This window comes from Centrocercus urophasianus, unplaced genomic scaffold, assembly GCF_019232065.1.
Source record: "Centrocercus urophasianus isolate 14NV4802_14NV808 unplaced genomic scaffold, USGS_Curo_1.0 seq_10, whole genome shotgun sequence".
In the NCBI taxonomy this organism is placed as follows: domain Eukaryota; kingdom Metazoa; phylum Chordata; class Aves; order Galliformes; family Phasianidae; genus Centrocercus; species Centrocercus urophasianus.
The window spans coordinates 14750740-14777365 of NW_024884142.1; the positions used below are offsets into that span (position 1 = coordinate 14750740).

Here is a 26626-nt window from a genome sequence, read left to right on the forward strand (position 1 = left end):
ACTGAAAATGGTATAGCCACATCAGCATCGCCTTCTGCCCCAACTAACTCATCATGCTGTGATGTAAAACTAATTAGCCCAGAAAAGCACATTGCTAATGTGGCCACAGGGACACAAACAAGTATCTCGGCAAGGCACTGCAATGAGCCATATTTAAATATCAACTTGTTGAGAGCAAGCTTAGGAATCTCTACATGGCACTACATTAAGAGATTATAAATATGCCATTATCACTCTCATTTAAGTTTGCTAGTAGGTGGTAGAAAAAATGGTTTCGGTAGAGCTCCACTAGAAATAAATATATAACAATAAGATTGTATGTCATTAAATGACAGTGCTTAAAAATGTAGCAACTGTACTAATTCTTCTCTCAGATCTATTATTGATAATCTGATTTCATTAAATTTAAATGCATAAGAAAGAAAAATAAAATATTCATCAGGATCATTAAGCGGTCTAAGCAGACTTTTTTAAAAGAAAACAAAGTGATTAGACCACTACAAAATTCTCAAGCATGCTATATATTGTCTCAATATTAAATACAAAATAGACTGGAGGAAAATATACTTTTTAAGAGATTTTTCAGATGATTTTCTCTGCAAGCCTGACAAAGACCAGTAAACACATTATGGAGGAAAAAAAAAAAACCAAAAACCAACAAACAAACAGAAAAAACACCTAAAGAATCAGAATATTTAAAAGAATGAAAAATATTGAGGTTTTCTTTTTTCTTCTGAATATTGTTATCAAAAAGTGAAAACACTTTAATAGGATTTTAGATACTAAAAGCCTTCTACCTAAGCAAAGTAGATACCTTGAAACATATGACCATTTAATATTTTTCATTTTATGGAACTCACACAGTGAGTATTAATTGGTTCTGTAACAGTTATCATATATTCTTGATTAATGGGGGAGGATATGTTAATGATCTCCAAATGAATAAAATATATTAAAGAACAATCAGGGACCAGATTTTCTCATCTATCAGTGAGAGCAGAACGAGCAGTAATAAGCTCAGAATTCAACAGAAACATAAGAACGGGCAGTTAATTAAACAGTGCCATCTGAGAGGCTACTGCCATGAATAACATTCCAGAAAATGAGTTGTTGTCATTTGTCCTAAAACAGATGACCAAATTCTTTAATATGAGCATTTTCAAACAAGATATAGCAGCAGTTCTGCTATATCAGCTGAAAGTAGACTGGGCGTTTGTACTCAAATTTGAGTATATGGATTCAAATTATTTTATGAAATTGGACTATGTGAAATTATATCCCAGAAGTATTTCTGTAGTAGAAATGATCCATTACAAAACAGCATGTTAACTTCACCTTTCAGACACCTCCACGCAACTCAGGAAATAGAAAAACTGAATGACAGTGACTTTAAAAAGGAGAGCTGCAGCTGCTTCTCTTCTGAAAATACCAAATAAAATAAAAAACTTTCTTGACTACATCTATAAAAACTGTCATTAACTAACAGATTTAGATTTAAGGCACTACTCTGTAGATTTGGTTATGTATCACAATATTACAAAACCAATCATTGAAATCAAGACACTCTGTGAGCTGTTGCTCTTTCATAGCAAGATAGAATTTAAATGCTTCTTACCATCAAATACCTCCAGCTCATCAAACTGCTTTTCACTTTGAAACATATCTACAAATATGGAGATGTTATATCCCGGATCAACCTTTATAGTCCAAGAACAGGTCTGAGAGTTGGGATATGTGCCTGGGTAGCCTGGACTGAGGATTACTCCGGATGATTCTGTACGGATTTCATTTGCTGGACACTGTGCTAGAAACGACACAACAAACAGAGCAATAAGAATAACAGTGAAATAAAGTGTTTCTTTTCCATAGATAAGGTTGTATTATTTTTTCAGAGATATATATATGCTTCAGATTCTGATTCCAAATGGAAACACGTTAAAACGTATTAGAGATGGAATGAAGAGCAAAGTTCCCATGAGCACAAAAAGAAACAAGGAGCAGCTTCATAAATCTTGCTTTTATAAAAGAGAATACCAATTACAGTGAAACATCCAAAAACCTGTCAGAAATCAAGATGTTTACAGTCAGGAGATCTATATACACTGGTGTGATTATTCATATACAAAAGCTTTTGGGCTTCAGGAATCAAGTCTGTTACAAAACATGACACTATATGGGGACTTTTAGGCATATTAGATCACTTGAAAACACATGTTTTGTGCAGAGTTTATACTTCAAGCAGTCCAAGTCAACCAAGTAAAACCTTTCCAGTTATTATTTTGCCTGTTAGAGGTGTATGGCATCTGGCATGGACTATTTGCAAATGAGAATTATGGAATAATATAGTTTGAAAAATCAGAGATGAGTTTGCTGAAAATGGTCATAAAGTAACTGTTGAGACATTCTTCACTGACTCAAGAAAACCTGTCACAAGCATATGACAGAAATGGAACCAGGGAAGGAAATGCAGAGATTAAAAAAAAAAAAAAAAAAAAAAAAAAAAAAAAAAAAATTAGAGGTATTTCCACAGTCCTGAGAAGTGTAAGTTGCTAGCTTTCTGTTGGGAAGGGAAAAAAAATAAAAATAAAAAAGAAGAAAGAGAAAGAAAAAGTGAGAGGATTAGGAAATTCCACTGAAAAGATAATTTTTAAAAAACACATAAAGTGTATTTTCTGCCTTTGTCTTTCACTTGATTTGCTCTTAGGTCACATCAATTAATTTTGTCAAATAAAGGACATCAGAAACGAAAAGCAGATAAAAGGGTAAGGAAGAAAAGCTTGTTGGCTAGGTTTGAAAATATAATAGCAAAAAATCTTTTCTTTCAAGAGTACGTAAAATTCACCAATAATAAGATAAAGAAGTATGCTAGTTTTCTTGTTCCTTTAAGCTAGTTCTTAAGAACTGGCCTGAAAATAATGTATTTACCACAGGGAAAAATGTTCCTTTTGCGGATGTTCTTTCAGACTCTTCTCACATGATTCAGGAGAAGCATGATACTGCTTTGTAACAAAAAACATTTATATGGTAGGAGAATATTACAAATCAATAGCATAAAGTTCATAAAATTTCCTTCAACACATCATCACATGTAAACAACTTAAGACACAGTGCAGATATGGCTTATTTCCTCTACATATGTTATCATACTCACTTTACTAGTGGAGTCAAAAACCTTAGTAACAGAACAATTTCCAAGAGGAAAAAATACTATTTATGTTAAAAACAAACAAAAAACAAAAACAAACAAACAAACAAAAACCTCTAATGTGCATCAATGTAAGAAAATTCAAGTTAAAAATAAAACTCTTAAGTCTTTTAAAGTTGTAAGCAGCTTAGGGCTTCTCCTGTGTTAGCGCAGAGGCCAAGTCTCCTACTACAGCAAGTTATAGAGACAAGAACTTTCTTATGGCTGTTTCCCTGGACAAGTGATCCCTTCCAATCTCAACCATTCACAAGAAATATACGACAAGACCTTACAAAAGGAATATTCTGGCAGTTATACAGGGAGATATGAAGAAAGTGTATTGCTCCTTTGCAGCTTTGTGGGTTGAATGGACAGCCAGGAGATCCGACAAATTGGCAAAGCTCACTGTGGCAATCTTTGGCTCGCTTTCTTTACCAGGGCAATCTACTCACCAGGTTCCCCTACTTAGTAGCTGATTACATAATTTGATCAGTACAATTGAAGCTAGGCTTGAATATTTACAAGATTCACTAGATTGAAGAGATAACATTGAGGTAATGAGATACCAGGACAGTGAGAATGTTTCACTTTGCTCCGTAAAACAAAAGTAGCATCCAATTTCCAATAGCGTCAATTATCAATATTTATTAATAAAATAAAAATAATTCCACAATGCTCAGTTCTATACATTATACCCACAGCTGAAAACAAAAGTCTGTAATTTAGATCTTTTGTTCTCTATTAGCTGTCACCTGTAGCAAGGCAAAACAGAATACTCCTAAATACAAAGTCACATTAATTGCTTCAGGTAAGGCAAAAATATTGTTTATTTTACTTATCAGTCATCTAACACATTAATATTATACTCATCAGCACTATATCAGATATCTGTCAGACTCTCTGCCACCTAAATTACAGGGTGATTCAACTCTACACATTTAGAAACAGTAATTGAGGTGAAGCTCACCAGTCAGGAAACTGCAGACGCACAATTAAAACTGAAGAATCAGAAAACATTTAATTGCTATATAAGTTCGTCTAATGTATTTCATAAATAGTTACTGCTAAATGTTTTGGCATGATAATAAGGAAAAAAGTATTCAAAACAAAATAAAACAATTTCTCCAGACATACTGGAGCATATAAGCAAATTATTTAACATTCATTTTTAATCATCTAATTGCAAATGTACATACAGAGCATTGTTATTAGTTAGTTTGCATGAATTTATGCTTACAGACAAGGCTTATAGGAAAAAAAAAAAGCAAAGAACAAAGATTTTTACATTTTACAGAGGTATGTAATTGAGCGTGATGGAGCAGTGAGAAAATTCTGCTGCATAGCATAATATACAAATTTCAAGAAACACATTACCTAATCTGATTTTTGAAGAAATTTCATTAGGCTGTTTTAATAAAGACCTAAGACAAAGCTTCTTGACTTACCTCTCTTTTCTCATGTTTCTTATGGAAAGAATATGATGGTGCCCTAATACCTGAGGTCATGACAAAAGCTCAGCATCTTGCTAGCAAACTAATTTATGCACAATGATGATCTTTTCTGTAGGGTTCTTAGGGTTCTGCTCTTTGGACAATACTTAGAACGTTATCATGGCACCAAGCATAATGAGAAAGCCTGTACTCAAACTGCCCAGTGCTCTGGCTTTTCTTTAAACAGGAAAGGAAAGGGAGCTGTAAGAAAAGTATGGCATGATAAATTACAGCTGCTCTGAAAGTCATGAATTCAGATTGATGTAGAAGTGGTCACTGAAATTGTTTTTTCTTGCTTTTTAGGTATGTCAACAAACTCGTTTTTTACACAATTTCCTAGAACCTGGTTTTCTATCATATAAACATATTTGTCTACTACAACATAGTGACAAGGCTCAGGAAAATGAAATATTTTTTGAAATTATTTTTTAATATATTTTTTTGAAATATATTTTCACCAAATGTGAAGCTAATCCAAATAAAGACATAACATAAACAATCACAAACTACAACTGATAAAATGCAGAAATACAATAAAGCATTCTGAAAATTGTTTGAAAAACAATGCAAATTGCATAGCAAGTAGCAATTTTTCCAAGTCTATTTAGGATCAGGTAGCACTGCAGTTCCATAACCCATTACCACAAAAGTAAAATTTGAGATGTACTGAGAAAGCTGACAAAAATTATTAAAGATAAGAAATATATTCTGGACTGTAGAATCATGCCATTGATATAGTGAATAGAGAATAACTCAGCACTCTTTGATTCCCTGAAAAAACTTGAAGAAAGACTTGAAGTGAAAACAGAAAGTGTTGGCTTCAAATCAAACATAAGGGGAAACTTCTTCATGCACTACATAATTTAAACCTACAAAACTTTATGAATTTAAAACATTTGCATTGTTGAAAGTGGGACTGAATAAATCCATTAAAGAACACCCTACAGGATTCAAATTAGCCTGAATAGCTTAGCTACAGTTTGTTGGAGGTCTTAATTCATTTCATGCTTGCAATGATCTTATGATTGTCACTAAATCATTATTGGCCAGTGCCACATTTGGATCATGACATACATGGATTTCTGGTCTGATCTGTTCTTATAAATTGTATCTGTTCTTATCAATTGCATGTTCCCTTTTCTGTTGTTATTTGGTAGGAAGTGCACACTGTCCTTAAATCACTTTTAAATTAGCATTTCAGTGTTATCTGTTGCATATACGTTGTTACTTCAAAATACGGAATATGTTTCACTGATACTAACACATTTCTTTTAAAAGTATATTATGAATATGAGAATCTTTTATCACATTTTGACTTACTCAGAAATAAACTATGTAAAAATTTCAGTAATGGCATCTCATCAATAATGTTTTTCCCCCACAAATTTTGAAGCACTTCACTTTTTAAACCTGCTCAAAGACTGAAGAAAAATTTTTGCTTTGTTGTGAAATAGTATTAAGTCATTTAAATGAATTTTAAAATGCAGAGTTTCAGTGATAATGTAGTCAAATGAGGCTATTTTTCAATATACACGTGATAGTGTCTTTGAAAGGCAATTTTCTTTTGATTCTAAACCACTGGATATCTATCCAAAAATTTTAGAGATCAATTCGAAATTGATATGTACTTCTGAGAAACTGAAGAAATAAATGAAAACTGTTCTTTTAAAAATTAATGAAAACACAGTGACCTAGAGTTTCATATTTAATATTTAGCAAGATAAAATAGAATGCATTATAATCATATGAAGTCCACACAAGCAATTATTTACCTTCACAAACTGGAGAGGATCCTTCAAACTGCAATTGTGTATTCAGTTTACAGGTTAAAATATCTTGTCCAACAAGAGTAAAACCAGGATGACATTTGTACTTGACAAAATCTCCTGAAAGAGTTATTAACAAAAGTAATAATAATAATAATTAAAAAAATAAAAAAAAAAATAAAAAAATCTTGAAGTTTAAAATGAAAAAGAAAATTTCAAAAAGAAGTATACAAATATCTCAGGTGTAGAGTGAAATATATTTACAGTTTTGTTGAAATTCAGGTGAAAAGACAAGAAAGGAGACACAATACTATAGCCACTATTTTATCACCTATTCCAAAGTCATCATCTTCTGTAAACAAATCAGCATGAGGAACTGTTGGTGGAGGCTGGCATTTCTTCAGCTGATATGCTGCAAATTTAAGTGAAAATAAGATTAAGTAATGATATGTTATTTTACAGAAAAATAATTTCATATTTACACCTGTCAAATTACCAAAGCTATACTATACAGTACTAGACAGTACCATACTATACTAAACATTTTCCAATTTAAATGCCATGGCATTACACACACACACACACACATAGAGAGGGAGATAATATATTCATTATCAGTATAGATAGTATATTACTCTGCCTACATAGTTATAGATACATCGACTGTCAGACTGAATGCAGTAGTGATGCTTATGAGGATGCATTTGCAGCTACAAAGCTGCTGTTTTATATGGCTGCCTTTACAGCCCATCATAAGGCTAATCACAGATTATTTCAATTTCCTGGAAAATCTGTAAATATCAGTTACATTTCTGGCTAGTCATATGGATTCTTGATTTAAGCATATTGGAGAAACAAAGGTTTCTCACTTAAAGGTATATATCTTTAAAAAGAAACAGTAAAAGTACCAACAATGATCATAATGCTTACAAGTTAAACAGCAGCAATGCCTTTAAAACAAAATTCTTTGTCCTCTCTTCAAATGTTTCAAAAAAGCATGAGCAGTATCCTAAGGGATATGGCCAGTTCAGTAATTGAGATTGACCATCCCCTGTAGTTTGCTGCACAGACACAGTCCTGGAATGTGTGAGTCCCCTGCCTGATGTCTAAAGCCTGGTACTTTGGTCTTTGCTCCTCAGATAGAGTCTAGACATGAGGCTGCATCACATCCTTTCTTTTTTTTTTTTTTTTCTTTTTTTTTGTGAGATAGACATAGAGAAGAAAAAGACTGCAGAATCTGATACTAATTCCGTGAAGACTACTCCATGCAGATAGATATCTTCACGTACACTCTATGCTATTGTCTCCTGTTCTTGTGAATTAATTCACTCTATATTTTTGAATATCAATCCAAAACGTAAACAAATTAATATACAAAATCTGAATGAATTCAGAGTTAGAACTCAGAATTAGAAGTAGATCTGAAATGCTACTTTCATGTCTGAGTTACAAACCTAATTTGCTTAGTTTGCAAGTGAGAGGCCTAGCTTGCAGGGCCACATCTACAGCCATGACTTTAACTTTGAATACAGCCCGTTACTAAATAATAAACTTAAACCTGCTGTTCAACACTCTAGTGCCATCCCATCAAGATTTCAATAAGCAATCCCTAAATTAATAAGCTGGTGAGGATTTTTGTTACAGCAGTATAAATTAATTGATAAATAAATGGGCTAAGTAAATTAAACAACTCAAAGAATGACATTAGATAGCAGTGATTAATATTAGCAGTAGAACATCGTTTATTCATTGTAAAAATGAATTTTAAGATATTTTTAATGTGCTGTTTTAAAAACTAATCTATGCCATTATTTTTTAAATAGTAGCAAACTTATGAAGCCGTGGTAAGCCCTGTAAATAGATTTAATCATTACCTCCCATAGTTAAAAATTCTTATTAAAATTCACTTATTGATTGTGGTAATTAGACATTGATCACATAAAACAAACTGACCATGAAAATTGAGAACAAAGAATCCTCCTGTTGAAAAATCACTGTGAAATTTGAGGAGGACTTGATTAGTAGAACTGTAAGCTGTTTCCAGAGCTGTGTTCCCACTGAACACTCCCAGCTGAGGTGAATTATGGTCAGGACCATCCCTAGAAAAGCAAACATGAAAAATCAGTCAAAGACACACAATAGCTCACATTTAAATTAAAAGTCTCTTTTCTCTATAATGTAAGATACATATTTTTTTTTATGAATGTCTTTTCTAATGATTTAGAATACATTTGTTTTTATTTCTACAAATATAATCTTTTTATATTCAAAACCTAGTACGTGAGAAACCAAGAGTAACTTATGACTCTGTTTCCACAGGTAAGAAAATCAGTGATGGACTTTTTAACATTTGAATTTTTCTGTGTCTTTTTTTCCTGCCAATGTTTTCATATATATATCAGCAGAGGAAAAAAAATATATATCTGCAAAAGTCTTATGATCATATTTCTAAAATTGTTCACCTGGATCCTTCAAGTCTGTACACATGGCTTGTATATACAGAGATGTGCAAGTGCATTATGTTATTTCAATTCATTCCTAAGAGTCTTTTTACTATAGATGAAGGAGTAGATGAAGGGGGGGGGCATGGGGAGCTAAAAGAAAGGTTATATATTTCTGAACAACAGGATTGAAAACTAAACAGAAATAGTACAATGAAAGCACGTGGCTTTCATTTTCATTATCATTATGTACAAAATTAGCTCTGAACAGCTAGAGCAAATAAACAAAACTACTGCTTTAATCACTGAAGAATTTTTGGAGCCCTGTGACACTTGTCTGTGGCCTTGTATATTGCATGTACAGAACCTAAACAGAATCAAAAGCCCTTTATGACATGTATTTTAGATGGCTGGATATTACCTAGAAACTTTCAGAAAGCATTTAGCTTTTGATCTTTCGCTGTCTTTAAACTAGAGGGTTATTAGTTCACCTACAGCTGCATGGTTGAAAAGCTAAGCATTAACTCATTTTTGTCTCTTTCTATTCTATCAAGCTAATCTCGTTATAAAAAGAAATATCCGTTCTGTGGAGAAACTGGTTGAAGATTTTTAAAAAGGATATATCATGTATACAGCTTGCAATACAACTTGGATTTTTTAAAAATATAATTTGAATGAATTATTATTATCTTGTTCAGTGAATCAAGATTATCCAGGCTTCCTATTTCAGCTCTAGTATCAGTGACGGTAAGAAAAAATGAACTACAGCAGACTTTACATAAAAATATATTTTCAACTTCCTACTGCCCTGTAAATAATTGTCAAAATAATGAATATTGAATAAGAACCTCACAATTTACTTGAAGAAAACACATTTCTATAATCTCTATGTCAAGTTAGCTACAGCTTTTTTCTTATTCAAATAAATAAATAAATAAATAAATAAATAAAAATGTTTGACCTTTTTATTCAGAAGTAAATGTCATATGTATAAATGACATAAACATAATTACACTAAACAGCCTACTCCCGTCACTGATACATCAGAAAATAACTCTAAAGTTATAAAGAAAGCATGCTTGTGATTTATGGACAAACAGAAACTGTGATAAATAAGCTCTAAAATAATTATTTTAAAATGTTGACTGAAAGAATCTAACAACCAAGGGATTCAGTACATTGTATAGCTAAATATGTTCAAAAAGTTGGCATGATTTTATGATTTAATAGCTTAAGCTTACAAAAGAGAATAAGCAATCCAGCATTCTTTTTGTTTACTATATCAGAGAGGACAGGACTACCTAGGATGCATTTTAGACATGAATTCCATGTTAATGCAAATACAAATGTTAGCTATATCGTGGTTTCATAAACAGTCACCCATAACTTTTATAACCTAATTCTATTTTCCTTGTATTATATTTAGCACTATTGTCTGGAAAAAACTCACCCTACTCAGGAATAAGTACAATAAAACTGAACCAGCTGGCAGATAGAGGCAGCTGACTCAAAAAAGAGTAATTTACATTCCATATTCTGTGTAAGCTATCTGCAGCACATAGGAGAGAGAGGTCACTTTGCATGTAATGTGGAGTGAAGACCAGGTATGGTTATAGTTGAATACTTAAAAACTTTTTATCAGAGACATCATCATATGCCGTAAGTTTTTATGAAATAACATTGGCAGCCCTGAGATCTAATTTTCCATCTGGAAACACAAAACTGAGATGAGTTTAGGAGACAATAAATACAAGCCTGGGGAGTGGGAACATAGAGCATGAAGCTCACAGATGTATAGTGCTGAAACCCTCGTTTGGAAATATAGATAATATGGTTATCTGCCTTACTAAGAGATTAGAAAAAATTGATTAATGCCTAAATTAATTAACACCTAAAAAATGTCAAAAGTTTTTTGCTGCAAGCAACAGATATTGCCTTCTATATTGATGGAACACATAATTTAACATGATGGAGCTTTTTTATATCACTTTGACCTCTTGCTCTCATTTGGAAAACAGGTTACACATAGCTACTGTAAAATATAACTTGTATCTTCCCGTGCACATTGAGAAGCACAAAAGAACTGAATGGTAATTGAGCATGTTTCAAAGTGCTTTTAGAACAATAATATTATGTATTCATACCATGATATATCATGTTAATTATTTACATGTAGAGTTTCTTGTATATGTGATTCTTGAGCATGACAATTTAAAGGGCAATACTAAGCAAACACCAAAGCTTGGGATAGTGAGCGTTTAACAAATGACTGAGAAAGAAGTCATATTAAATACCAAACAGCAATGTAGTCATTCACAGGTTCAGTTTGGAGTAAAGTAAAATTTATATAAATCCCATGGCCTGGAGGAACGACAATCAACCAAGTACAGTCCTTGGAATTAGGGTATTCATCTGGAAATCCTGGGGAATAAACTGTACCATTCTGAGCAGACACATTATAGCCACAAGGAGCTGAAAAGGAAACAAAAGAAATATTAATAAATACTTTTTTGAGTTAGAAGTAACATACCAAAATGTTTCCAAATTCTAACAGCTCCACTGAACAATACCATCTAGGTCTTGAAGACAGTATCTTTTCCTTGGTCGCTTGCTTCTCTGAGATAAAAAGTACTGATATTTCTACGAAATAAGTTTTCCCAATGTGCTTCAGGTTTTATTGCTTAGAATCCATCAAAATCTACTGGAGATGCTCCCTCTATTGAAACAGTTAAGACACATTTAATAAGTGGCACCTTCAGTTAGCAAAGGCAGAAAATATATAATAGCATCTTAGAACGATAGAATCATTAAGATTGCAAAAGACCTCCAAAATCATGAAGACTAACTGTCCACCTACCACTATTACTGCCCTCTAAATCATGTCTTCAAGAACAACAGCTCCATATTTCTTGACCGCCTCCAGAGGCTGTGACTCCACAACCTCCCTGTGCAGCCCTGATCTCTTTCTGAGAATATTTTTTTCCTAATATCCAATCTGAACCCCCTCTGGCACAATTTAAGGTCATTCCATCTTGTTCTGGGAAGTTGTTACTCTGAATTTTGGGGCCCTGGTAACCTAAGCTGATACCTAACCTAAGCTGTGTGTACATAAAGTCTCTTCCTGAGAGAGAGCTCAAGAAGGTGGGCTTGTTCAGCACTTCAGATCTGAAACCCAAGGGCTAAAACCACCCTTGGACCCAGTTTCTGTCCCTCAGCTAGAAATCTGTGATTCCAGCTTGTTCCTGGATCTGTGTGCTGTTTTCTCACTGTACAGAGCAAGTGATTTTCTTAAGTTCTTCTGGTGCCCTCCTAGAAATGTTGTGCAATACGTTCATTGGGATAGAGCCAAGAAAAAAAACTCTGGAGAAATTATGTTTTAGAACAGATTCATGGATTCACATCTCTCATGCCAATCACAGCATGCTATCTCAAGTTGCTACAAGGCTTTCCATTTCCTAATCGCAAAAATAAGCATGAAAGATAGCGTCAGTAACAAGATAGTCATTCAGACTGGGTTCAATTCTTTAAATAGATAATTACATTCTCTCTTTTTCAACTCAGTTTTGAGAAAATGACTGATTCAGGATGCAGGCGTATGGCCATTATATTGTACAGCAAAGACCTTAATTGCACTTGTGGAAATCCAGTCTATCTCTGGAATTTTTCTCTGTAGTTCATAGAACTATATGAACTTCTGTTATTACTGTCAGAGTTCCTATGACTCTCCTTCAGACCCATTTTCATTTCCTTTTCTCTTCTTAACATGATGAAAAACGAAAGGGAAAAAGGCAAAAGGAGGAAAAAAAAAAAAAAAAAAAAGGAATTTTTTAATAAAAGAAAAAAAAAAAAAAGAAATAAAAGGAAAATGAAAAGGGAAAAGGAAAAATAAGAAAGGACTAAGAAATACAGTCGTGTCACATTTCCTGTATCATTTACAGCAGTTATGATCTGTTATGATCATCTTTCTAGCTGACAGGTAGCCCTTTTTGGATGAATCCTATAATAGCCTCTGGTTATACAGGATAGGTGAACTAGAGACTTTCACCAATTCACACCCCAATTCACCTTCTTTATCCGTACTAATACTACCTAGCAAGATTCATTCAGCACATCTTTCCATCTCAGAACATATGCTTCTGAACTATAAACCAATAAAGGAAATAATGTAAGGATAAAGCAAGATTGTTTTTATTTCCAATTCCTTGTTGCAAGCACAGGATAAGTCAGCTTTACTGGTTCTATGATGAAAATGGAATTAGCCAGTTTTTCACTTTTCTGTCAACCTGTACTTTTTTGCCATGCTCAAATAGTCTCTTCTAAGAAAGCTACTCTCTTCTATCCACAGTTCTTCTCATTTAAAGCTAAAACTGCTTGAGACTTACACAGTACATAAAAAAAAACCACTTCCTTATACTAATATAGTGACAAGTTGAAAATCCTTCAAGTTCTGGTTAAGATGCAGGATTTTTCTGATTGAAGCTTTATATTTAAATATATTCTGTGGTCATTATATTTCTGATTGGTTTATTAATACCCATGATTGAAGATATTTTTAAATTTTAAAGGCAAAAGCCTTCAGGGTTCTCTTATACTGCACAAAGAAAGCAGCTTAACTGTATCTCACTAAAAATAGACCAATTTCTCTTATATCATTGTTAGACAGATCAATAAAGTATCAAATGTGACATAGACAAGCGTCAATAGAATAAGCAGTACACACAGATGTTGATTGTGTTCTCCAAAGATCCTTAAACATCACAGGAAACAGATGATTAGAGAGAAGTAATGGACTACATTTCATCTCAAACTCCTTACTAAATATTCTATGTGTTCAGTATTCTTTTAGAAAGTGTTTTGCTCTAGGTATTAAAAATAGAGTAAGAAATAAAAAAGATACAAAGCTGCTAAGCCTCTTAGTGCTGAATTTATATCACTACTCAGGAACACCATGTAATTATTATACGTCCTTTCAAGACTCCAATGATGTCTTCATTTTGTATTAGACTTAAAAACAAAACAAACAAACCAACAAGAAAAAAAAAAAAATACACAAAACTAACAATAAAAAATACACCACCAACAAAAAAGCAAACACATTTTTTACATTGTTTAAATGAGAATCATGATTTTCAGACAAGTCTCTATGCTTTAATTAGTATTCCACTAGTAACTCTAACTGTTCTTTTCACCCTAGCACTGGAACATACATTAATAATATTCCATCATCATCCTTTTCACTCCTATATTACTCTTTAGAAGATAATTTTACACATTTATCTTGAGAAAGAATATATATTATACTTTGCTATCAGTGCGCTTAAACATTGATCAAGTTGAATCCCCAAATCAATCTCCTTTGAATAAAAGTAAGTTCTTTGAACGGACTTTCCTCATCTTTGATTTTTTTTTTAAGAATTAAAAAATAATATTTTTTTTCTAAAAACAAAAGGAAAAATAATTTTTAAATTGCTATTTTTAAATTAAAAAGTCACTTGGAGCTGCAGATCACATTAAATGAAATATACAACTGGAGTGCTCAGGAATATGCTTTAGCCTAAAGGAATCCTCTAAAATAAATACAGAAATTAGATGTAGTAGTCAACAGAAAGAGAATCTCTCAGAGCAACACAACAGGTAACATAAAAAGAATGTTACTAACACTTTTAGTTACAAAGTCCGGAGATTACATTTCCCATCTTTTATATAAATATGCCAGAAGAAAAATTTTAACCTTTCCCAGAAAAACAGAAAAAATATATATATCATTATGAGTTATAATCCACTACTATGACAAGGACGTAATGTACTTTCATATTGCATATCTGTAAGGAAAGTATTTGCTCAAAGAAATATATTTTCTCCTGCCTTGCCAATCTTTTTCCTTTGAGATGCATGTTTTTATAAGACAGCTTGTGCATTCTATTGCTATTCATAATATAATGACAGCTACAATTTATTAAAATGAAGTCATTATTTAATAATTACTTTCAGTGGTATTGTTAAGATCTCTTTTTTTTTTTTTTTTTTTACATATTTTCCCTGTAGGCAAATTAATATTATGAAATAGGTTTTAAATTATTAGCATAATTCATTTGAAATTCATGTTCTTGAAAAATGCACAGTTTCTTTCAGTAGTTCTTTTTAAGAAAACAGGAAAAAATGGAAGACATCAGAATAGATTGACTTTTGATAGTAGTAGTACTCATAGACTATATAGAAGTCACACATTCTCTCATATGCTAGAACCTTTCCAGCACCATTCAATATTGGAAACACTGTCTATAAATGCAAAACAAAGTACGTTTCTGGCAATAAAACTGTCCTTTAATATGAAAATAAAACAAAATTTATTAATCCCATATATTCAGAAATGTACGACTTCCTAATTGAACTGTTGATGTCATGATCATGGCCTTTCTCATTACAATATAAATGCTCACCCAGACGTTAGTTCCCATTGTCTTTTCCAGGAAAAAAACACTGATACTTGTTCATTTCATTCATCTTTATGTAAACCTGTTCTCTAAGGCATCTTCTCTTAGTGCAGCTATACTGCCACATGATTTTATTTTATCCTTAGGGACTTACCAAAGGAGACAGGCATGAAACTCATATTCCAAAACATTTTTTAAGTAAAAAAGCCCGATTTCCTTCAGTATTTTCCAGGAGCATAATGCATCTTTCCTTTGGGATATTTAAGAAGCTAATCTAATTCATAAATTAACTCTGAGAAAAAAAAAAAAAGCCCTTCTCTTTTTTAGGAAGAACCAGCAGTTATTCCTTTCCCTACATAGATTTGGGGCATAGGTCCTTTCAAAAAATTTTTATTCCTTATAATATGAGAGTTTTTGAAGAACTGGGAGTTATATGAAAGCAAATGAATTTCCATTCCTGTGCTCTATTTTTGAACTAGTTTTCGACCTAACATGTGTTACTCCATTTATTATTATTATTAATTATGTCAAAACTACTATCTGTAGTAGCACTGTGAATATTATATAGCAAATAATGAATAACTCTGAACAAATACATCTACTTCCTGTGGGGAAGAAAAAACAAACGAACAAACAATGTTTACATATTGGAAAAACAGAACTATTAAAATGCATCGGACTACACAAAACTGTATGCTTTAGAAACTCTTAGTACTTCTGAGCTATAACTTCATGTTCTCTGTTAAATTCTTCTAACTGTGCTCACGTTAAATAAATTGTACATGATACAGCAGGTGCTAAATGTATGCTACTAGCTATCAGTTCTCCAGGACCTGCTGCCCAAATGATGATTATTTAAATTTATTTTACAGAATTGCTTCCAAGTGACTCTATCTTATACCTACACCTATTTCACAAAATCTTTAACTCACTATGACATAAAAAACAATTTTCCAGATCAGGTTCAAAATGAAATTAGGCAATTTCTCAATAGCTGAAGAACCAAAACAAATCTACATCCATGTCACTCATTATGTTAGCTCTGAGGAACAATTTTTACAGCATATATGCTTCATTAGGATATGTAATTAAACAATAGGTAAATCTTAGTCAAAAAGATAGCTACAGTTGTTTTAAATAATGTTCTGTACCAAATCAGCAAAAAAGCACATGCTTACTTTTTAACATGGTGTACACTTTTATGATTTTTTGTTTGTTTGTTCCAACAAAAGGAATGGAAATGGTATAACTCACATTTAAATTAAAACATTTATAAGAAAATGGTGTTTCTGTTTTATTTGCATTTACTAGTTTTTGAGAACTGTATCAGTGCTAGAGCGTCTTTACACCATAACTAACATTAACACTTTTCTTGTTTGACAGATTTACCTTCAGTAATTTTATTACATTTTTCACTTTCAGGTTTCTGTAATAACCACTTCTCCTTTTGTCCAATAGGTTACATTTATGTCTTCTCCTGAAGTGTGTCAGACCATTATGCCTATGTAATAATTGCATAAAAATATGTTCAAAGTAAAAAGAAATATAGATTAATAATTCTTAGCTTACTAATTTTTAAACTAATATTATATAAATAATGCTTCAAAAATAAAATGGGGATTTAAAATTGCCTTTATGTTTTAATATATATCACGAATGAACAAATTTTATTATCTGTGAAAACCTTCATCCTTAAAAATAATTTTTAAACTGTTTCTTTCTTTAAATCCTTTTTATTTCAAGAAATAAGCAATATTTTCAGCTTCCTCTACATATTTTGTTTACTAGATTTCTGAACAATTTATGGCAGATTGCATAAAATATGTCTGAGTTAGAACTTAGATTTTATGGTTTGACTAACCTAAAATATATTGCATGTTCTGTGTACAGAAGTGTCTTTCCTAACTTGTAATACCCAATCATTATCAAACATTCACCCTTCAGTGGAAACCTGCAACACCATTAACTTCTTGTTATGATAGAAATCAATCATTTATTTCAATCTGCTTTAATTCTTCCTTGCTGGTTGTTTAGCCACAAACACACTTCAATTCTACAAAATGATACTGTTTCTTCATAAAATCCTGCATTAAAGTCTCTAACTGAAAAGCCAGAAATGTTTGTTTCGGTACTTCTATCTTTTAGATTTTTATCTAAAACCTCAAGTCCAGGTAAAAGCATTACTTTGGAAAATTTTAGATGCTACACTGCACATTGCCCTACTCAAAAGAAATGAACAAAATCACACACGAAAAAAAGTACTTGAAAAAAATCATTTGTCATAATCAATAAAACATTGAAAAATACTATTAAGAACTATAAATCACTGCTAAGGAACATGACTGACAAATATTATCTGGGCCTTAGCTTTTTATGTTACAGATTAGTAAAAAGTGCAGTTCTTCAGCAAAAGCTACAGTACAAATAAGTACTGTCAGTTCTGAAGCAAGCAAACTATCAGGTTACCTTCACATCTGGGGAAACGGTAGTTCCAATTCCTGTTGATCCCATGTTGGCATGTGAGAACAGGCTGCCCTCTCAAAACATATCCAGGATAGCATTCAAATGACAATGACTGACCTACACTGTAATCAGAGTTGACTATATATCCATTCAAAAAAGGAGGAGGATCTGGGCAGTTCTGTAACTCGTAAGCTGGAAGAGAAAAGTATTTTTTAATACTTAGTCATCTCTCAAGAAGTAGCCATTAATATAAATTCCATACTGCATTTCATAACAAGTTAACACTGTAATGCCAAAATTCAGTACCAGAATGAATAACACACACATCAGTAAGTAAAAAATCATCCATTTGAACCATTTAGATCTTGATGAAGGTATCAGGGAATGAGCTCGAGACAAAGCAAAGGAAAAGTCAAAATCTGGAATAGAATGTATGACTATTTTAGAACAGAACAGAATAATTAAGTTGAAAGAGATCTTCAAAGATCATCAAATCCAACTGCCTAACCACAATGTCACATTTGTTTTGGACTTCCTCTATTGTCAGTAGAGGGAAACAAAACATGAAAACCACTTGTGCCTCTTAGGAGTAATGGCAGAAAGGAATGGAATAGGATAGCATATAATAAAATAACATAGCATAAAATAGCATAACATAGAATAGAATGAGAAAAGTTCAGTTGTAAAGGACAGTCAAAAATCACGGAGTCCAATAAATTTCTATGCTCAGATCTGGTGCCCATGTTCTGGGAAATAATAGTATTATAATAGGATATGCAAGACACATGGAACTCATTCATTTAATAAACAGGATGGTTATAGTTATAGAGTACACCACTGTAACACAATTTCATGAGTAGATCAAACATTTTCTTAAACCTGATTTGTTCTCCATTAAAATTTGTCAAGTCTAAAATCAAAACAATCTTTTTCTAGGTGCAACCACATTAAATTCAAAAGCTTCACACAATGAAACTAACAATAAATCTGACCAAAATCAGTAAGTGGTCACTTTTGCAGTAATACTGTTCAGGTTAAAATTTATAATTTTCAGTTATTCTTTCTTTTCTGATAAATGAAAATACAATTCATTCCAATTAAGACATCATAGAATCATGGGATTATATCTATTGCTAAGAAATGGTAAAATGATTTAGGAAAATTAATATTTTCGTGATGTCTAAAATTAAATTATTTTTATAAAAATGTGCCTATCTAAAGAAAGTTCGTAGTGAAATTTCCTTTTTTTGTTTTAATTAGTATCTATACAACTAGTAGCAGCATAAGAACTTGAGGCAACTTTTTTTTTCTTAGAATATTAATTTTCTGTTCTATGTGTCATATAGTCAGAATGAATGCAACTGTAGTACAACAAAAACTGTGGTTTTTTTGCAGCAATACGAACAATGTGTAGCAACCCAGACTTGAAAAACTGAGGTTAAGCATGTGTGTTACTATGATGGATTATATTTTATTTGACTGGCAATATCACAGTTTGTACATCAATTAAATTGTAAATGAGTTCAACAATAAATCAGCATGCAATCATAGCAATTGTTAATATTTTCACAAATAAGCAGTACAGTAACTATTCTAATAATGTATAAGATTATCATTCATTCATTAAAATGTTATGAAATGTAGCATTTTCACAAGTCACTGAACTTTTCTGTATGTATTATGTTATTCAAAAATTATCATCCGACCAAAGAAAGGTACATAGAGGACTAATGGGAAAGTACCAAGTCAGTGAAAATCAGCAAGATCCCAAAAATCAACAAAAATGTATGAATGAAAATGTTCCTCCTAGAGATATCTCCATGCTAATGATTCATCATATATAACTTTGGAGTTTATGTTTTCAGAGGCCTCAAATAGTAATATTTATATTTAATTAATACAAAATAGCATAATAAACATTCAAAGAGAGCCTTTATTAATAACAGTCACTGAGATACAAAGACAATGTGAAAGTACATTTTGCATATTGGAGGTATGCTCCTTAAAATATTTAAATAATAAGTAGTTCTACAGGAACCAAAAAAAGATGAGTTTTGTAAAAATTGCACGCAGAATCATTCATAGATAAGCAATTTCAGATAGATAGGATAAGCAAGTAACTGTCTGGTAAGCACCTATTATTGAGAAAATGAATGTCTTGAATATCGTAAATTCAATTTATAGTTATGAAATACTGCTGTCAGAAGACAGGAAAGTTCAAACGCACAATAATTGCAGTTATTCTATAAACATACAGTTAATATAAACATATGTGCTTAAGTCCATGCTCTAAATGTACATTAAGAGAGAGAAGATTATACATTTGAAGTATTTTGTTATTTTTTTCAAAGCTAATTATGCTAAATATAACCATATATAAGAATATTTACTTACTACTATCACTTAGATTATTTAAACAATCCATTCCAATGTAATGAAACAAAACATTATGTATGCTGTGGTTAAGTGCCTACTTAAAGGAAAACTTGTACTTAATTGCTTGACTGAAGTACTGTCATGTTGCAAGTTGCAGAACTATCCCAAAATCATCAAAGAAATAAGATCAAATTCCATCAAATAACAAAAAACAGGTTTTGTTTTTGTTTTTTTGTAATTAAAGCTTAACAATCAAAATTAATTGCTACCAGAAAGAAGATGCAAAAATCTTTATTCTATCCTAATTACAGTTCTTTAAAATCTTGTGTTAAATCTCACTAACTTTTAATAGTATTATTACTCTTGCTATCATTATTCAGATAGCACTATTAAAGCTAATATCATCAACATTATGAATATATTATCAAGATCTTTCAACAAAACAGAAGACAAGAAAGATTATTTAAGATTAAAGAACTTACTAAGATTAAATTATAAAAATATGAAAAATTTACTTTGAAAATAAAATTTAAAAAAATACAATAAAAGTATACTCTAGTTTTTAAGAAAGTTAAAAAGGAAGATGTGGGCAACTACACACCAGTGAGTCTCACCTCTGTGACTGGGAAGATCATGAAACAGATCTTCCTGGAAGCTATGGTGAGGTACATGCAAGATGAAGACATGATCTGTGACAGCCAGGACAGTTTCACCAAGGGCAGACTGACCAATACACTTCTATGATGGAGTGGTGGCTTCAGTAGACAAAGTAAGAGTAACTGATGTCACTGATCCGGGCTTCTGGAAGGCCTTGCATATGGTTCCTCAAGTTTATAAAATTATATATATATTTACAGCAGAAACAAACAAACAGCAACCTCTAAAGTTTGAAAGGAAGCCTAATATAAAGGAAATCTGTGAGGAAGATTTAATCCCAGCCCTGTAGGTTGTCAAATATTTGAATTTTGAAATGATCTCTTGTATTGACATTTGGCATTTCTTAGTGCAATATATTTTCCACTGGTGAGAAAGGAATGTAAATCACTCAAGGAATCTAATCGATTTTCTGCTGTCTTGCTTTTATGATTTAAGTATATTGATTTTATGATTTAAATATATTTTCTATGTTACACTAGTATCAGGCTGACTTATTTTGCAAATGCTACAAAAAATCTATTACACTTCAATGTGAAAATAATTATTTTATAGAACAATTGCATTAACAGACAACTGAGAACACAAACACTCAAATGTTAAAAAAGCTCACAGTTAGGAATACTTAACATTATTTTCGGAGATCAAATGTACCAGCAGTAAAATCACAAAGCATGCATTAATTTTGGAATGAGTTACAAAATCATTTTCTGTGAGCCCCCATAAGATATTGTTCACTTCCATTAGTATTTCCTCCTTAGGACAACTTCCAAAATAATATTTTTAAAGAAAGCAATTTTCCAGCAGATTCTTTTTTCATTCTGTCTCCAAAGCTCCATCATAATTATCCTTTTGCTAGACAGCTTGTAAGATTTAATATGTTTAAATCATGTTGTGTATGTATATGAATTGGCTTATGCTGTATTTCTTGGAACGCACTGCTCTCCAAATGTAACAAGGTGAGAAATTCTCACCTCATACTCAGCTTTACCGTATACTGAAGTTCAGAATAGAACGAATTTCAGTCATAGGAGCTACGATTCACTTAGTAAAGATTATGTAAATAAAATATTTACCTGTTTCCAATAAAGAAGCGTTAGTCCAAAAGAGAAAGTTATGTTGAAAAAGTTATGTTCCAGAAACATTAAAAGGCTGGAATAACAAACTGTAGCCAGGGAATAAAAGACACAATCCTTCAACCATTAGACTAACTATATTATTCTGTGTCCTAAATTCTGTAGTTAATTTTTCAGAGGCCATAACATTTATTTCTCCTGAGCTAGCAAATATCATGAGTCATTCCAGCTATATGCAGATTGTCTGTCCTAAGCCTGTCATTCATCAACTTGACGTGCCATTCAACCTTCTATGACAGCCTTCTGTGTGTGTTCTTCCCCTGCATGACTAGGCTGTTTGCACCTCAGATACTGAGATTCAGCAAATTCAGTCATCTCAGTGAGTCAAATATCCCAGTAAAACGCTCTTCTAAGCACCTCTGATTGCTTTTTCTCTTTGTTGCTTTTCATAGGTGGCAAAACTACGCTAAGGATAAATAAAAGCCACAACTCTTATAGATAATATGTTGGGACATCAGAAATAGACTAGAAGCAATCTGAAACAAATGTGTAAAGACGTCAAGTCCTCAGATCCATCTATTTTGCTCTACAAGTTTATTCCTATAGAAATGATAAACAAGGAGAAAAGCAGGACTTTCTAAATATTTGGTATAAATTCTAATTCTTTGCCAAATTCAGTATAAATTTGTCCTATCTAATCCTTTATCAAAATTGGTGTGTGAATACTACATCTGTTTGCAATATCATTTACTATCAGTTTTATGCACAATCTTTACTTAGTTCTGAAAACCATTTGTTCCTTGTTATTTAAGGACTAAATGCTAGATCTTATTTTAGGTGCCGTAAGGAACTAAATACTGTTGAAATATGTTTCTTGGAAATCACATTAAGTATCAAAAGGCTATTTTGTTTAATTTACCTGGGCAGTGGGAGGGATTAATTCAGTACATTGCTTTGTCAGCCACTGAACAAATTAAGCTTCTTTTTTTTTTTTTTTTTAAATTATTGTCTTAATAGATATATGTGTACTACTATTACACATCCTCATCATATCTATACAGTTTATGTTATGACCTAAGCTTGGGCACTACATTCTTAGACACTAAATTGCTTAAGCACTATCTGGATTACCTGACCTTATTTCCAGTACTTCCAAGCCCCTAAAACACAACCAATACTTTTTCCATCTAGAGTAAAACTCCACAGGCTATATGTCATTTATGTATCCAATAGTGCAAGATCTCAGAGTTCTGAAATAGGAAGGACATAGGGAAGGACAAGGAAAGAAAGATATTTTGGAGCAGTAAAGACCTAGTTTTTGAAGTCTAGTTGCAGCAACCACAGACTGACCAAAAGGGAAAGAAAGGGAAAGAGAGAAATCCAGCAATCTAATTGCAAAAGAAGTGAGAAAATTCAGAGGCAAATGGGAAGATAACTGAATAGAAAAATGTGAAATTTGAATGGAAAAATCAAATACTAAAAGTAACCTGCACTTTGTGTGAAGAAAATTTAAGCAGCCATTATACACTTGACATGAAAAGAAGAAACAAAGCAGTCATTAAAATTGCCCAATTGTAAACCACTGGGATTTGCTGTCAGAGAACATGAGAGGAATGGTGAATACTCTAAATCACAAAACTTCAAGAACATTTTATTAGATTATGAATATTTTCAATCAAAAGTACATGTTCTACATGGTGGCAGGCAAGTTATTTGTGTTTTACATGAAATATAAAATATAATATTTTTTTGAAGAATTACAAAAGGAGAAATGGTAGCAACAGAGAAATGAAAGCGCAGAGACAACAGAGTGATCTAGTATTATCTGAAGAAAAACAAATACATTCAAGAGATTTCATTTTGAAAGAGCAGAAGACAAATACCTGCTTGTAGAATGCAGAAAAGGAAGTAATGGAAGTGGGAGGATATGTAGAGTGAGTTTGTTTGATAGATCCTAATCACTTAGAAATATAATGCACCAGTGTTAGCAACAATTCTCATTAGAAAAAGAATCAATAAGTACCTTGTAAAATAATTCAATATTCATTCTAGAATATTTTACAGGGGAGTATTTTGTTGCGTATATTCTTTTTTCAAGTTTTAAATTATGTTTTTCTTAATCCATAGACTAAAACACTGCATTCTCAAAAAAGCATTCAGGAATGAATCACCACAGGCTTTTAGAAGATAATTACTTAGGTCAGTACATTCTTATCAAATTATTATTGCTTTTTAGAGCTTCATGATTTTTTTTCTATATTTATCATATAATTCTGACATTGCAAAATACACAAGCTTCCAAATCTTTATGAAATATTTTTTATGGTTTTCCTTTATGCCAGAAATAATTTTCTCCTTCACTTAAGAAGTATTTCATGTTATGCTTACCTAATTAAATTTTTAATATTTCATAAAGCATGTTCAGTTTCTACATGCATCCCTGTTTCTCTATTTAAATGAGGACAAGTTTTCAGTATCAAGTATCACAATTATCAATGAGTTAATCATGATAACATTTCTGTCATTAGCTGTCATTCTGTCATTAGGGTAAGTTGCAACTGGGAGAAACAGAAAAAAAGCGATGCCTCTAAAAAGGAGGTGACATTAACATGATAGGATTGAAGTAAAGCAAAAAAAACACAAACATATTTCTCATATGGTCATTTACTTCTGACCAGATAAAGTAATGTTTTTGAACAGAGTGGAAAGGGAGAATAGAAGAAATGAATAATTCTGACCTCAGTTCAACAGCCTTTTAAAAATATGCAATAAAGTTAATTCATTAATACAGTGGATTTCTAAATTACGAGGGGTCTCATGCAAAACTGGTTGTACCTCTGTGAGAGCATATTTCAGAAAAACTAACAAACAAACAAACAAAAAAACCCACAAACCACTGAAAAACAGCTGTGAGAAAATAGGAGAGAAAAAAAGAACCCTACAGACATCAAGAAGGGGGAGAATTTGCCCCAGGCACTGGAGCAGATTCCCCTGTATTCGTGAACAAAACAACAGTAAGGCCAGTGAATGTAACCAGAAGGAAAATGCGGCCTGCGGAGAGCCTCAAAGGAGAAGGATCCTGGTCAGAACTGCAGCCCGTGGGAGACCCATGCAGCCCATTCCTGAAGGATGTACCCATTGTACAGACCTATGTTGCAGCACTACTGAAGAAACTGCAGCCTGTTGGAAGCCCACACTGAATCATTTCATGAAGAACTTCATGAAGGAACTTGTGGTGGAGTGGGTGAAAAAGCACGAGGAGGAAAGAGAATTTGATGCTGATGATGAAGTGCTATTGACTGACCAAGTCCCTTATTCCCCTGTATGACATGGGGAGCAGAGATAGAATAAGAGGAATGGGAATTAAGTGTTTTTCATTTACCTTTCATTCTCACTGCTCTATGCTGTTATTAAGTGAAAATAAATTAATTACATCTTCCCCAAGCTCAGTCTGTTTTGCCCATAATGGTAACCAATGAGTGACCTTCCTGTCTTTATCCATGAGCTGTTTGATTATAATTTCTCCTCCTGTCCAGTTGAGGAAGAGGAATAAGAGAGAACTGCTTGGTGTTCATCTGACTTCTAGCCAAGGTGAACCCCCCACAGCATCATCTTCTACTTAGATCTGGACTATCATTTCTACAATCATCAACAAACTTCAGTGTCCTTGCTTCAATCACTGAATACCATGTACAGTAAGTCCATTTTCTTCAAGATACGCTAGAAGACATAAAGATACAAAAGATATTTTGACTGAAAAGCACACAAATTATTTTCTTGTCCCCTTGCTCAAAGTGTCATAAAGTAGTGACCACGTGAATATGAATGTATGCTTTCTGTGGAAGGGGATAGAAAACTTAGCTGAGCAAAAATGTAATGTTCCCTCCAAATCTGGAGGTATTACACAAACAGTTTAAGATTTAAATCTTAATTTCATGATATGAATTCCTGTCAGTTAGGACTTATTCATATGTATATGAGCTTATGAAGATCCACTGAGTTTGTAGATATGTAAATATAGCCTTATGTGGGTATGTATTGAAATCTTAGTTAGGAAATTGGTGGCCTAAAACAAAGTGACATTGAACCAGTCATAGTATTTGTTAATCTATTCAGATCCTGCAGTGAAACTTAATAGCTTTCAGTAAGATTGTTTCAAAATTTTTGAAATATGCACAAAGTCATGAAATTTTAACATTCTTAATGGGGAAAAAAAAATAGGCATGCAGATGAATAGAAAAACCAACAGAAGAAGAAAATAAAAGTGTCACACGTTCAAATACTGAACATAACATTTGAAAAAGTAGATAGAGAACAGTTTTCATTTTTTTGTTATTTTTCTATATCTATACTGCAAAAATATAATTTCATCAAAATTTTTAAAACAACTCATACTTTACTTCAAAATCCTCATTCAATATGTTACGCATAGCAATGATATATAAATTGGAAAACAAGACAGCAAATCATCTGGTATTATGCCAAAATAGGCAGCATTGTTTAGTAACAGTACACTAAAACAAGATGGTTGAGGGTATTATTCACATGACTTTTTAGCAAATGCCATGACCTTGGCTTCAGGCTTTTACATCAGTGAAAAAAAGATTTCAATTCAATTGTGAAAAAGCTTAACCTATGAATGAGACAAAATATAAATTTAGTTTCTTCATGCATTTTAAAATGTTACAAAATACAAATAAATTATATAAGTAAATTAGAAAATATCTTGTAAAGTTTTGGTT

At 32.2% G+C, this 26626-nt stretch overlaps 1 protein-coding gene across 1 annotated transcript in view; it reads right to left on the minus strand.

The window, feature by feature from the left end:
- CSMD1 (CUB and Sushi multiple domains 1) overlaps positions 1–26626 on the minus strand; it is a 988742-nt gene that overhangs the window by 74785 nt on the left and 887331 nt on the right. The window contains exons 42-47 of the mRNA XM_042815127.1: positions 17782–17970; positions 11176–11353; positions 8394–8539; positions 6772–6852; positions 6447–6560; positions 1616–1804 (exon numbers count right to left, since the gene is read on the minus strand). Of these exons, the coding sequence (XP_042671061.1) occupies positions 1616–1804; positions 6447–6560; positions 6772–6852; positions 8394–8539; positions 11176–11353; positions 17782–17970 (897 nt within the window). The remainder of the gene's footprint in view (positions 1–1615; positions 1805–6446; positions 6561–6771; positions 6853–8393; positions 8540–11175; positions 11354–17781; positions 17971–26626) is intronic.